This window comes from Pteronotus mesoamericanus, unplaced genomic scaffold (assembly GCF_021234165.1).
Source record: "Pteronotus mesoamericanus isolate MK-2021 breed Mesoamerican mustached bat unplaced genomic scaffold, CSHL_Meso_final contig_52, whole genome shotgun sequence".
NCBI classification, from domain to species: Eukaryota; Metazoa; Chordata; class Mammalia; order Chiroptera; family Mormoopidae; genus Pteronotus; species Pteronotus mesoamericanus.
In genome coordinates, this window is record NW_026555189.1 from 8,011,756 (window position 1) to 8,024,996 (window position 13,241).

The following is a 13,241-nucleotide window of genomic DNA, read 5'->3' on the forward strand; positions in this document are numbered from 1 at the left end:
CTCTTCTGCAGCAGGAGCCAGCAGGCCCCAAAGCCTTGCCTTTGATGGGTGCTTTGCTCTGGGGGGACCGCAGGATTGACTGCATCACCATGGCATGCCACGGGCTGCTGGTGTCCTCTCCCTTGATCCTCGCTGGATTTTCACTGTCCTCTGACCGCTTGCCAGCCTTACGTCATCCTCCTTTTCCCTCCAGGCTTCTCACTCCATCCACTCCTAGTTCTTTTTTTTTTTAAATCCTCACCCCTGGACATGCTTATTGATTTTATCTTAGAGATAGAGGGGGGAAAACTTTGATGTGGGAGGGAAACATTGATGTGAGAGGGAAACATCAATCAGGTGCCTCTCACACAAACCCGGACCAGCTGGGAACTGAATCTGCAACCTAGGCATGTGCCCTGACTGGGAATCGAACCCGGGACCTTTCCGTTTGTGGAACAACATTCCCACCAACTGAGCCACACTGGCTCCTCGTTTTCTTTTGTATCAATCGAGGTTCTTAGTTCTAAGCAACAGAGGCTGATTCTGGAGACTCCAAGCAGAAAAGGAATTTGTTGAAGATAGTGGTTAGTTCCCAGGAGACCCAGCACGTTAAAAGGTCAAATCTAAGAGAGACTTACTGCCTCTGCTGGGCACAGACGCCACAGTCAGCATCACCAACGTGGGATGGAGTTCCCATCGCCTTGGAAAGCTGGGTGTAGTTGCTGCCACTGTCACTGTCGATTCCTGAGATGTGCTCCTTCACATCAGCAGGTTTAATTCAAAGTTGGGCATGTGGGCCTGATTGGAGGGGCCAGGAAATGTGCCCAGGCCTTAGCTGCAAGGAAGGCTGGGAAAGGGACATTTTTATCTTCTTTCATGGGAGGCAGGTTCTGCCTCAAAGCTGGGGACACCTCTAACACAGGAGGGGGCTCAAATGTGGACTGGCCAAAAGAATGACTCAAGTCTGGTGCACCCGGACTCCAGCCGGCAGTGCTGGCCATGTCAGCCTCATGCTCTAACAAGGGGCTTCGCCAGCCACTGCGTTCTGTGCGGGGTAGAGCAGGTGATGCAGCAGCCCTGTGTAATGGTAGCATGGCCCGGAGGCACAGCCAGAACCAGGCTCTGCTTGTAGCTAAGTGTCTCTGAGTGAGTCCTCTAACTCCTAGGAACACCGTAGCGGTTGTGAGACAGGGGGCTGAGATGTCATTGCCCTCCTAACTTGCTCTCCACGTGACCCTAAAAGCATACAGTAGCCTTTCTCTAAGTTGGAGGTACTATTATTATCTACCCTGCGAGGTTGTCATGAGGATTAAATGAGATGATGCAGGCAAAGACCTCCACCCCACTTCCCGCTGTTGGTTAATTTTATATTGGTTAATTTTGTGTCAACTTAACTGGGCCATGAGGTGCCCAGATATTTGGCTAAACATTATTCTGGGGGAGTATGTTATGGTGTTTATGGATGACATTAACATTTGAATAGGCTGACTAATCAGTTGAAAGCCTGAATAAAACAAAGATTGACCTTTCCAAGAGTAAGATGGAATATTCTGCCTAACCGCCTTGAACTGGCACATCAGTTTTCTCCTGCCTTCAGATTTGAACTGAAACTGCCACAGTTCTTGAGTCTGGATCCTGCTGGTCCTCAGGCTGGAACTGTACCACCACCGGCCCTGCTAGGTCTCCGGGTCGCCCACGGCAGTTCTTGGGGTTGGTCAGCCTCCCTAATGATGTGAGCCAATTCCTCATAAAAAATCTCTTCCTATCTGAACGTACATCCTATTGGTTCTGTTTCTCTGGAAGAGAATCTTGACCAACACAGCCCCTGAACGGGTGTGGGGCCCATCCATGACCCCATGCTTGCCTGCTCTGCGCTGCAAGTGGCAGGTGTCGAAGAAGATGCCACCACACACTTGTACACGGTTTGCCACTGACGGTGAACTTCCCAGACACTCCACCAGCCCCTCATGATAACCAGCCTCGACAGGCAACTTGATGGCCATGAATGATTTTTCCCACTGGACCCAAAAATTGGTCTCGTGATTGATGCCTCTTGGGTATTTCTAGATTTAAGGGATAGTGATGATGTACAGCCCAAAGTGAACGGCAAGCTGGGCCTTCTTGGCTTGGGCACAGCAGGCTTTTATAAGTGCCCATGCACTGATGCCCCGTGCAGTAGACATGGGTGTGATTTTCTGTCCCTCTGGACACTGCAACTGTGAATGTGACCACGAGTATGCTAAAAGAACAGACAAAAAACCAGACAAAAAGGAAGTGCAGGTGTTTTACCTTGGTGTGTGGGCATTTGTTGAGCACTTTCTTGGGTGAATGAATCCTAGTCAGAAAGGGAAGACGGGGGCCAAGAGTGGGGATGCCGAATCGCCAGCTTCCTCCCCGTTACTCACCTGGACCGGCGGTGCCGCGGGGGCATCATCGCCAGTCTCCTGGCCACAGCGGCAGGTGCTCTTGGTGAGCGCATTGCAGGAAGTCTGGGGAATAGAAAAAGGAGGAAGCTCAGGTTCATTACTGTCTTTTTTAAAAATTGTATACTTCATTTCCTTTTTTTCTTTTAAATTATATTTTATTAATTATGCTGTTACAATGGTCCTAATTTTCCCCTCTTTGGCCCCCCACCCAGCACTCCCCACTCCCTCAGGCTGTCCCCACCCCTATGTTCATGTCCATGTGCCATGTATATATGTCCTTTGGCTACTCACTTCCTGTACCGTACCTGACGTCCCCATGGCTATTCTGTAACCACCTATTTGTACTTCTTAATCCTCTCACCTCTTCACCCATTTCCCCACATTCCCCTCCCATCTGACAACCATCAAAACGCTCTCTGTACCCATGATCCTGTCCCTGTTCTTCTTGTTTGCTTAGCTTGTTTATTAGATTCAATTGTTGATAGCTATGTGTTTATTGCCATTTTAGTGTTCATAGTTTTGATCTTCCTTGTCTGAAGTAAGTTCCTTTAACATTTCATATGATAATGGTTTGGTGATGATGCACACCTTTAGTTTTTTTCTTGTCTGGGAAGCTCTTTATCTGCCCTTCAATTCTGAACAATGGCTTTGTGGGTAGAGCAATCTTGGCTGTACGTCCCTGCTTTTCATGACTTTGAATATTTCTTGCCAATCCTTTTTAGCCTGCGAAGTTTCTTTTGAGAAATCAGCTGACAGTCTACGGGAACTCTCCTGTAGGTAACTAACTTATTTTCTCTTGTTGCTTTTAAGATTCTCTCTTTATCTTTAACCTCTGGCATTTTAATTATGATGTGTCTTGGAGTGGGCTTGTTTGTGTCCATCTTGTTTGGGACTCTTTGTGCTTCCTGGATTTGCATGTCTATTGCCTTTACCAAATTAGGGAAGTTTTCTTTCATTATTATATCAAATAGATTTCCAATTTCTTGCTCTTTCTCTTCTTCTGGCACTCCTCTGATGCGAATGTTGATGTGCTTGAAGTTGTCCCAGAGGGCTCCTTCCACTGTCCTCATTTTTTTTGGACTCTTTTTTTCTTCTTGTTCCGATCGGTTGTTTTTTGTTTCCTTATTTTCCATACCATTGTTTTGATTCTCAGCTTCCTCCATTCTATTGTTGATTCCTTGTGAATTTTTCTTTATTTCCATTAGTACATCCTCCATTTCTGTCTTGGTCTCTTTTATGCTGTTGTGGTACTAAGTTCCCTGTGCATCCTTATAACCAATGTTTTGAATTGTGCCTCTGATAAATTGCTCATCTCCATTTAGTTTACTTCTTTTTCTGGAATTCTGATCTATTCTTTCATTTGAGCCATGTTTCTTTGTCTCTTCATTTCAGCAGCCTCCCTGTGCTTGTTTCTGTGTATTAGGCAGAGAGGCTATGACTCCCTGTCTTGGTAGTGTGGCCTAATGCAGTATGTGCCCTGTCGAGTCCAGGGACATAGCCTTTGCAAGTGCTAGAACTGTGTAGATCCACGTGCTTTCCTCCAATGCCCTTCTGAGGCCTTTCTGAATGTGTCCCCAAAGGAGCACTCCTATAGCTCCTTTGAATCCCATTACTGCCTTGACAGCCAAAGCGGGCCATGGGTGGTGACCACAGGTTCAGGAAGAAAGGGGTGGGCTCCAGGAGGGGCCTCAAAGTCATAGGTGAAACTCCGGGGTCTGATCCAAACCCATAGACAAAAACCAGAGGTGATTTAATGGCGTTCCATTCATGTATCCAGCAGACATACTCTGAACACCTACTAAATGGCAGGCCCTGAGTGGGCTGCAGGGCTATAGCGGTAAACAGGATTCCCCTCCTTCTGCCTCCATATCTAGAGTGGTAAACACTGAAAAAACCCAGAAATGAGACAATCTGCCCATGGCTGGAGCACGGATGGCTACATTGCTTGACTTCTCAGCCCTCTCCTGAGCTGGGTTCGGCTGACTCTTGACTTCCCCACCGAGAGAGGGCAGTGGGTGTCAGCTCCCTGACCCAGGCTGGCTGGTTGCTTGGTTTCTCACTCAGAGCACTCTGGCCATTTCAGATGCAGCCAGCCCACGGGCTTAGCCCAGAGGCAGCTGGGGGTGTGGGACCTGGCAGCAGGGCAGGCAGGTGGTGGGCAGACAGGCAGCTGGAGGACACTCAAGAATTAACCCGGACTCAGGCTGCATGTCTCCTCAGGGGACACAAGGATCACAGGCATCTGCCCTCCTGCATTTGGATGGTACCACCCCCAAATTCCAGGGCCTGGGAGATACCTGTGGTATAGAGTCCCTTTTGTAAGTAATTGTATTGGGAGGTAAGCAGTCCTCTCCCATGGTTGTCTCAAGTTGTTGATACTCCACGGTGGGGGGATTCATCTCAGCGCCATGGTCCTCTGAGGATGAAGATGGTGTCCCCGGAGCCTGAGTCCAGCCCAGGGTAGAAGGTCCCCGGGTCCATAGGAGGCCAGGCCAGGCTGCTCATTACTGCCTTTCAGGGCACACTGCCCACATCAGGGCTGAGAAGCAGGGAAGGGCCAGCCCAGGAAGCAAGCGGGAGCCCACATGCACTTGGCCCTTCCTCCTGCACCCTTCCCTCCCTCTCTCCTTTTCTCCTCTCATGCTCTGCCCACTCTCTTGCTCTCTCTTCAGATTTAGACATGGCTCGAGAGCCCAGATCCAGCCCTGCCCGGCCAGGCCAGAAGAGGCAGTGGGACACAGTCACCTCCTGGTGAGTCTGCCTGCTGGGGAGGGAGGCTGTTTGGGCTTTGGGTTCTCCTGGGTTGGGACAAGGACCCCAGCTCAGGCTGCCTGTCCTACTCCCTGTGGTGTCTGAGGAGGTCCTTTCTCCCTGGGCCTCCTGTTTTGTCTGTAAGGCCCTGTCTCACTGATGCCACCCAGCCCCCATTCTGCAGGAGAGAAGGGTGACCCTCCTCCCACCTGTGGCCAGGGGGTGTGGATCCTCCCAGGGGAGCCTTACCCTGGGAGGCTCTTGGGGGACTTTTTCCAGGTATAGGTGTTTGGGAAGTAACAAGTAAGAACCTTTCTGGGTGAAATCTTGACAGTAACTTGGGAAACTTAAAGAAATCTTCAAGAAAACTTTAAACATTTTCAGAAAGTTGGTGACCAACTTCTGCCAGCCAAGGTGCCACTTTCAAGGGCACAAGGAGGGTATGTGTGAACACAGCGGGTCCTTTGTCCTTTGGCTGGGCATTTGTGATGGTCACACTGAGCTCCAGGCCCTTTGGTGGCAATTGGGTGGTTTCTGTCCTGCCACCAGGGGAGGCGGAAGGCAGTGAGCAGGTGGTCGCTCTTAGCAACAGCATCCGTGGAAACACTCTGGTGCCAAGCATCCCGGCTCCTTTTGCATTGTGCCCAGCTCATATGTCCATAAGTGGGGTGCCATGGCAGGGCAGGGGTGCTGCTCTGACAGGTCTCCAGGACAGGTTGACCTAGGGAGAGATCAGGGCAAATCTCTCTCTGCCAGTGGCAGCCTGAGGGTCCGCGACACCCTACAAATGCCAGTGTGGCAGCTTGTCCGTTGCATTTGCTTTGGGCTATGAATAGATGTGTGCTCGTGGGTAATCCAGTTTTTTAAACTTGCATGTCTGCTGTGATGCGGAACTGCGTATGCGGTCTGTCAGTTAGCGGTCTCCCGTGTGAGACTCTTATCTAGGGATATCTGTTAACCCAGTTTTGTAACGATGATCTGTCCGCTGGGAGGTAAGGGGCTCTCTCCCACCGTTCTCTCACCCCATTTTTTAACCTGGCCACTTTGGAGGCTGAACAAACCCCTTATTCTTTTTTTTAGTCCCAGTTGCCTTCTTTAGAGTTCATACTCCTTTGCCACCACCCTCTTGCCCAGCAAGCTCGGACTCGGTCCTGCCGGCCCCCAAAGAGGAGCAGGCGCAGCAACAGGGGAGCCCTGGGGGCTGCTGGCTGTTGTCCCACGGGAGCTCGGACTCCATGGAGAGCGGCCCCTGCACCCAAGGCCTGGGGCGCGGGTGGCCTCCTTAAGGGGACTCCAGTGGAGTGAATGAAGTGCGTCCCTGGGGGCTGGGGAGGCAGGAGTGGGCAGCTATGGCTCTGACCTCGTACGATGTTGCCCAGAGGAAGGACAGACTCAGCATGGAGCTTGGTGACCACGGAGCTGCTGGATGGCCTCTTTGTGAGCACTGGTCAAGTCCAGGCCATGTGATTTTGGCCTCAACATGGAATTTGTCAACCTGGAGAGAAATATTTGCGGTGGAAGAATTGCCCTTGGTCCCCTCTCCCCACCCCCAGCCTTGTCCTTGACCCTGAGGACACCTGAGGAAGTGACTCGACCTCTGCTCATCCCACCATCCTGAGGACACACTTTATTTATCTTTTTGTGGGAAGCCCGGGCTTGCAGACTGTGACCACTGGCACTGACACGGCTGCAGACCAGTGACCAGGCCGCTGCCCCTTAGGGAGAAAGGGGCAAGGCCACAAGTCCAGAGCACAGGCCTCAGCCCTGGCTGAGACTGAGCAAAGGTCGGGGGTGGGCAGAGCAGGGAGACCCTCGGGCCCAGAGGGACACCTCCCCCCCGCCCCCCCGTCTGCAGCAAAGGCTGCTATAGCAGTGCTACGGGCTAAACTCCTAACCCCAAGCCCATCCTGTCTGTTTCAAGTCAGGTAGCTCCCAAGTCTGCACTTGGGAGCCAGTGAAATACTATTCCTTTACCATCTAATTAGAATGTCACTTTAGAAAAAAATGTAGTAAAGGGGAAAAGAAAGAATTGATCTTTGCATTGGCCAGGAATTAAATCCAGGACTCCTGGGCAGCAGGCGAGAATTCTGCTACTGAGCCACCACCGATGCTACAGTGCGGTAAACTTGGCCGTGGCAATTCAGGTGGTCTGCTGAAGCCTCCACCCAGTCCGGGTAAGAGAGCCCCTGGCCAGCCCGAGGGGACCAGACAAGCAAGTATTTTCTCGGAAAGGTGGTGCTCTGCTGAAACTTGTCACCTTGAGTTCTGTCCCAGCTGGTCATTTCTAGCCGTCAGGAGACCGCCTGTTTCCTGCATGGTGTGGCACCCAGCCCCTGACCGTGCAACGCCCCCACACTCTGCCGGCTCCCTTTCCTTTCTCCAAGGACAGGCCTCCCACCACCGGAATCAGCATCCCTGAGACTTCCAGGCCACCCACCCAGCCTGCGTGAAACCAGAAACGGGAGGGGCAGGGGTGGCACGAAATCTTATCTGCAGGCCTGGGGACTCTATGGGGTATAGGGGAAGGCACCCCATGTCCTCCACTCTGCCTCGGTGGCCCCCATGGGCCCCGCCCCTCGTGGGCCGGGCCTCAGCGGGGGTTGTGGGCACTCGATACCACAAAGTTGTTTTAGAAACTGTTGCCCCCGGTATATCACATTTCCTCTCAACTCAAGCCTCAGGCGTAGGCAGCGCCCTAAGCTCCTGCAGCTGTGTCCCCACCGGGACTTTTTGCTCAGGCCAGGACCCAGTTGTCGCTCTCCATTGATCTCCCCATCCCTCCTGGGTACCGGTTCCCTGGAGGTGATGGCGCATTGAGAGAAGGGGTGAGGCCAGGCAGTGAGAGCCTGGGACCTTCCAGGCCGGTCCTTTCTCCCAGGGCCTGGATCAAAGGGCAAGGGGGCCTGGCCATACCCCCATCCTGCTCGGATTGCCCTGCCCATGAGGGGCCCAGCATCCTCGTGATCCCTCCGCAAGGATTAAAGGCTCTCACACCCCCACCATGGCTTTGGGTCCTGACTTAACTTTTTCCTTTCATCCCTTGCCAGTCTAAGATCCAGAATGTCAGCAGTGCCTGGGTCAGGCAGAGCTTTTGGAGGGCCCAGCTCTGGCTGGCCAGAAGCCTGCGGGCGATTGTCCCCTTCCTGCCACCTGGAAGGTCCTCCTTGTCAGAGGCCAGCCATGGAGAAGCTGGTTTGCTAGGGTCTCCCAAAGCGACCGCGATCAAGTCCCTCAGGGCTCTTCCAGGGGAGGATCCTGGGATTCTAAGGAAAAGCTTCGTACCTATTTCCCCAAGTTAAACTGCAGTCTGGGTGAGGACCCCGGCCCAGGGCAGTGAGCCCTCCCTCATTTGTCTCTGCCGCAGCAGCAGTAACTATGACCTGGACTACAAGCTGTACAGAGAAGATGTTCCCTACAGGTGAGTGGGTCCTGCCTCATTGGTCTGGGCAAACAGGAGGGCCTGCTTGGCCTGACTCCCTCTGTCCTGTCCCACAGGGTGTACGAATACCAGAGGATCCCTCCGCTCATCAACCACATCCCTGTGAAGATCAGGACGACCCACACGGGAATGGGGGTCAAGAGAAGCTTCAGCCCCCACAGGGCCCCCAGGAAGAGCCCCATGTCCCCAGGACAGATAAAGGGTGAGTGAAGGGGCACAGCCCTCATCTGCCAGGCCAGGCCAGGGCGGGGCCTCCTGGGCCTGGTGGAGCATCTGCTCTGCATCCTTTCCCAACAGTCCCAGCTGAAGAGCTGCACTCCATCAGGGAGGAGCTGAGCCAGATCAAAGCCCAGGTGGACCACCTGCTGGAGAGCCTGGAGCACATGGACCGGAAGAGGGACCTGCTTCCAGGTTAGGACCCCACACGCTGAGCAGCATCCAGCTTTTCCCCCTCCTGAAGGTGCCCAGGGCACCTGGAGTCCTGCCTTGGGCTCTATTAGCAGGGCTCCCCTCATCCCACCCCACCCCACCCCCAATCCCTCCGGTTGTTCCTGTGGCTTGAAGATCCTTGTGGCTTCTACGTGGTCCTATGACCCCAACCCACTCAGTAGATATCTGGAGCCAGAGGAGTGTCCCAGCCCAAACCCATCTTGCCTCACAAGCCCTAGACACTCTAGATTAATGCTGGGCATCCAGCAGCCTCTCTGGGATCAGTTAGGGCTGCCAGACCTAGCCATTAACTGGTGACTCTCCCTGCACAGGGACAGAAGGCAGTGAAGAGAATAGGGGCCCTGGAATTAAGGGTTCCTCCTACAGAACCACTGAATCCCAGGCCTACGCAGAGGCAGGCAGCACGGAGCACAGCACAGACCCGGAGGAGGCAGTAGGTGGCCTGGGGCCTCCCCCATCCTCACCCTCCTTGTGTTTGGGTCTTGAGGCCTCTGTGAGCAGGGGAGGGACTAGGGTTTGTGTCGGAACCCAGAGAGGTGGATGTGGGGAGGCCTATCCTCCTCCACAAGAAATGCCCAGAATACGGCCTGCACCCTGCTTAGCCCCTCAACTCAGGTTCAGTCGGTCAGCTGGGCCAGTTCTGGGCTGAAATACCACCTCCGCCTGGGAGGCAGGGCATGGGCCTTGAGTATTGTAGAGGAAAAGTCACAGGTATGCCTCATGGCCCCGGCTCCCTCGTCTTAGAAACACCTGGCAAGCTTGTTAAAACCCAGATTTCTGCCCTTTTCCTGCCCCTGCCCCGACTCGCTGCCCCAGAGTCTTTAGGATGTCTACACGGTACCATGCTCCCCAGGAAAGCGGTGGAAAAATACCTTCCTGGATGGAGAACATCCAAACTTGGACCTGATACCAGCCTTTTGTGCAGCATCCGAGAGCCCACACGTGCCCTGCCCTGTCATATCCTCCTCCCCCACAAGCAGTCCCTGAGGTGGGCCAACCCCCGCTGGGGTGTGGGCCATCTCGGCGAGGCTGGGCTCCTGTGGGGCGGTGGCAGTGCCGAGCTGCCCAGCTTCCCTTCCTCTACCCAGTGGCCTGCTGGGCTCCAGAGGGCCCTTTACTGCTGCTGCCCAGGCCTGGGTCACATCTGGGAAGGCTGGGCTGGATGGAGAGAGTCTTTTCTTTTGTGTGATGGTTCTGGGATCCCAAGTCTCAGAAGAATCTAGAGTTGCTCTGAGCTGCCAAAAAAGGAAGCTGGGGGTGGGGGCTGGGATAAGCAGCAGGTGGCCCTCCCTTTCCTAGCCATCCCGTGCCTCCCAGCCTTCCTGGTGAGGCCAGAGTTCCGCTTCTGCTTCTTCTGCAGGTGAAGAATCACGAATCAGACCAGGAGGGCAGCCAGTAGGTTAAAACCCCTCCAGGCTCCTCCGCTCCAGGCGCCGTGCCAGGCAGCACCCTTCTTTGCCTTGTGTGGTTGTTTTAAGGCTTCCTAGTGGCACCTGTGTAACTGGAGGCCCCCATTCTGGAATGAAGACAATGAAGTGGCGGCACAGCTCAGCCAGACCAGTTGGGAAGCCTCCCCATAATGGTGGCTTTGGCTTTGGAGGTCATGATCCAGATGACAGTGCGGGAGCTGGCAGGGGTGGGGTACAGAACAACTGTCCAGCACCATCCTCAAGAAGTGGGGCCCAGCCTTGCGAAGGGCAGCTGGACAGGGCCCCCGGAAGCACCACTGGCCCTCTCTGACTGCAGGTACTGCTCACAGGCTCCGCCCCTCGGGGCCCCAGCAGTCCTCAGGGTGGGGCGCATCCCACAGCAGCTCCCCACCCCGGTCCCCCAGCCGTAGCTTTCTCCAGCCACAGTGGTGTACAGGAAACCTCCTGTTCCCCTTCATCTGAAACTGAGCTTTAAGGTCCCCGGCATGTACCCCACACAATCCCTTTTGGGTCCAGATACTCCATATACCCTACAAAGCCATCCTTCAGTGTAAGGGTATCATTTTTATGTCCTTGTTTCTATTGTCTCTTGCTGGGGTGATACTTTCTATTTCATATTTGCTTTGGAAACATGTATGACAGAAGGGGAAAAATAAAGTTTGTATTTCTTTTCCCTGGTCACGGGTTCTTGGTTTGGTCTCTTGAGTCTCATTCTGGTCCTTGGGCTGCTCCAGGCCAGCCGTTCCTAGAAAAGCTGAGCAGGCCCAAGACACTCAAGTTCAGAAGCTCATACCAAACCAGGGCACAGAGATGGGACCAGGCTGCCCTGCTTTCCTCCAATCCAGACCTGAGCACAAACCTATGGGGCTTAGGAGCCACCCTGGGAAGATCCCACCCTGTGGTCAGCCAGGCTGGCTCTGCCCTACGGAATGGCCAGCACCAACTCTCCTGGCAGTTTACCGCCCTCCCAAGAGCTGAGACAGGATAAAAGACACCACCTAAGGAAGCCTGTCCAGTTCCCCACTTCTTATCAGCCATGGAGGCCGCCTCTGGCTGTGCTGCTCGGCACAAGACCAAGGATGCCTAGGATCGGGCTTCCACGGAGACCCAAACCCTTTACAGCTACCCGACCCGTAGCTGTGGTCTCTCCCAGCACCAAACCAGAGGCTGGGGGCACACCCAGAATGCTGCTGGGTCCACAAAACCTGCCCCACTCTTGCCTCACTTCAGCATTAGCCCTGACTTTGGTACTTGAGGGCAGCTTCTCTTACAAAGTACATTTCCCTACATCGGCCCCTGCAGCTTCTTTTATCTCAGCCTGTCTCCTCCTGTTACACTAAGGGACAGGGTACAATTTAGACAATGCGGGACACCAGGAGTCCAAGAACACACTACCCAACTCAGAAGAGCCTTGCTCTTTTAAATCCTGGACCAAGAAGAACCACAATAGAAGGCTTTTTCAGGTATAAAAGGGTTTGTGTTTTGTTTTAGCTCTGATAAGAGAGAGGCACAGCCCCCTTGTCCGTTCTCTCAAAAGCAGCCCCGTTACACAGGAGGAAGTTACTGGCAGGCTTGCATAGGGTCCATCCCTTACAGGACAGTAGTACCTTCAGGTCCAGGCTTCCACGTAAGTTCAGCTGAAGTCCTTTCCAACCTGGGAGTCCCACTGCATTCGTAGGTTTCTTAATTAGGTCACAGTGGGGAGCCAGCTCCAGCAGAAGAGTATCTTTAACAGAACAGGTTGCAAAAAATCGTTCCAACATAGCGATTCAGTGCATCAGTTCTGTGTGCACCTCCCCAAATCCTCCCTCGTGCTCAGACTTCTCAAGGAGGTGCAGTCTGGAAGCCGACGGTGCGGGTACCTTCGTGGGGCGTCCGTCATTCCTCTGGCTTCTTGTTCAGGACGCGGCAGCGGCACCCCTCCGGCGGGCAGCCCGCACCAGGCACTGCTGTAGTACAGGGTAGAGGCGCTGGCAGCCCTCGAGGCCCAGGCGCACAGCTTCGACCCAGCTCTCGGTCGGTCCCCCCTCCCCACTCCCCAGCAGCCCAGACACCTGGTTGAGCACGGGCATGAGCGCCACAGTGAGGCCGGCGGCGGCTCGTTCCTCCTCGAGCCGCGTGGGGTCCAGCAGCCAGGTGGGTGCGGGGCCCGGCGCGCGGCTCAGGCCGCAGCCCACCACCAGGTCGTACATCTCAATGCCCGCGTCGGCCAAGGCAAGCGCGGCGGCAGTGAGCGCAGCGGCCAGCGCCGAGCCACCGTCTTCCAGCAGCAGAGCTGACACCTCGAGCTGCGCACGTGGGTAGCGGCCCAGGCGCACAGCCGGCTCCAGAGCCTCCTGCAGGGCCAACGCAAGCTCGCGTTCCTCGCCGCTGCCCTGGGGAGCGTGGCGCCGGCGGCCAGCGAAAGGTGCGCGGCGGAAGTCACAGATTAGGCGTCCCCTCAACGCGGCTGGGGCCTCGCCTCCCGCTCCCGCCGGGCCACCGCCGCGCTCGCCGCCCTCGACCTGGCGCGGCCCGGACACAGCGCACAGCACCTTAGTGCCTCCCGCCTCCAAGTAGGCTGAGCCCTTGGCCTGGCTCAGCAGCCCAGCCCGCGCGTACACGGGCCGCAGCCGAGTGGGGTCACGGGCCTCGGGCTCCTCGTCCTCCTCCGCCGCGTACAGCTGCGGCGGCTGCGACTCTTCCGGCCCCCGAATACGGCGGTGATCTCCCGGCATGGCGGCGCTTGGCGAGCGAACCGCTTCCGCCGAGCACTCTCGCGAGGGC

General features: G+C 55.0%; 1 protein-coding gene across 1 annotated transcript; it reads right to left on the reverse strand.

The window, feature by feature from the left end:
* Window positions 1–11,930: 11,930 nt before the first annotated feature.
* On the reverse strand, window positions 11,931–13,199 carry EXOSC6 (exosome component 6). The gene has a single exon (XM_054579022.1). The coding sequence runs from the start codon at window positions 13,190–13,192 to the stop codon at window positions 12,374–12,376; it is 819 nt and encodes a 272-aa protein (XP_054434997.1). The 5' UTR covers window positions 13,193–13,199; the 3' UTR covers window positions 11,931–12,373.
* Between the last annotated feature and the right edge of the window lie 42 nt (window positions 13,200–13,241).

Coding starts and splice junctions, on each gene's coding strand:
- EXOSC6 (XM_054579022.1), bottom strand. CDS start 13,192: ATGCCGGGAGATCACCGCCGTATTCGGGGGCCGGAAGAGTCGCAGCCG.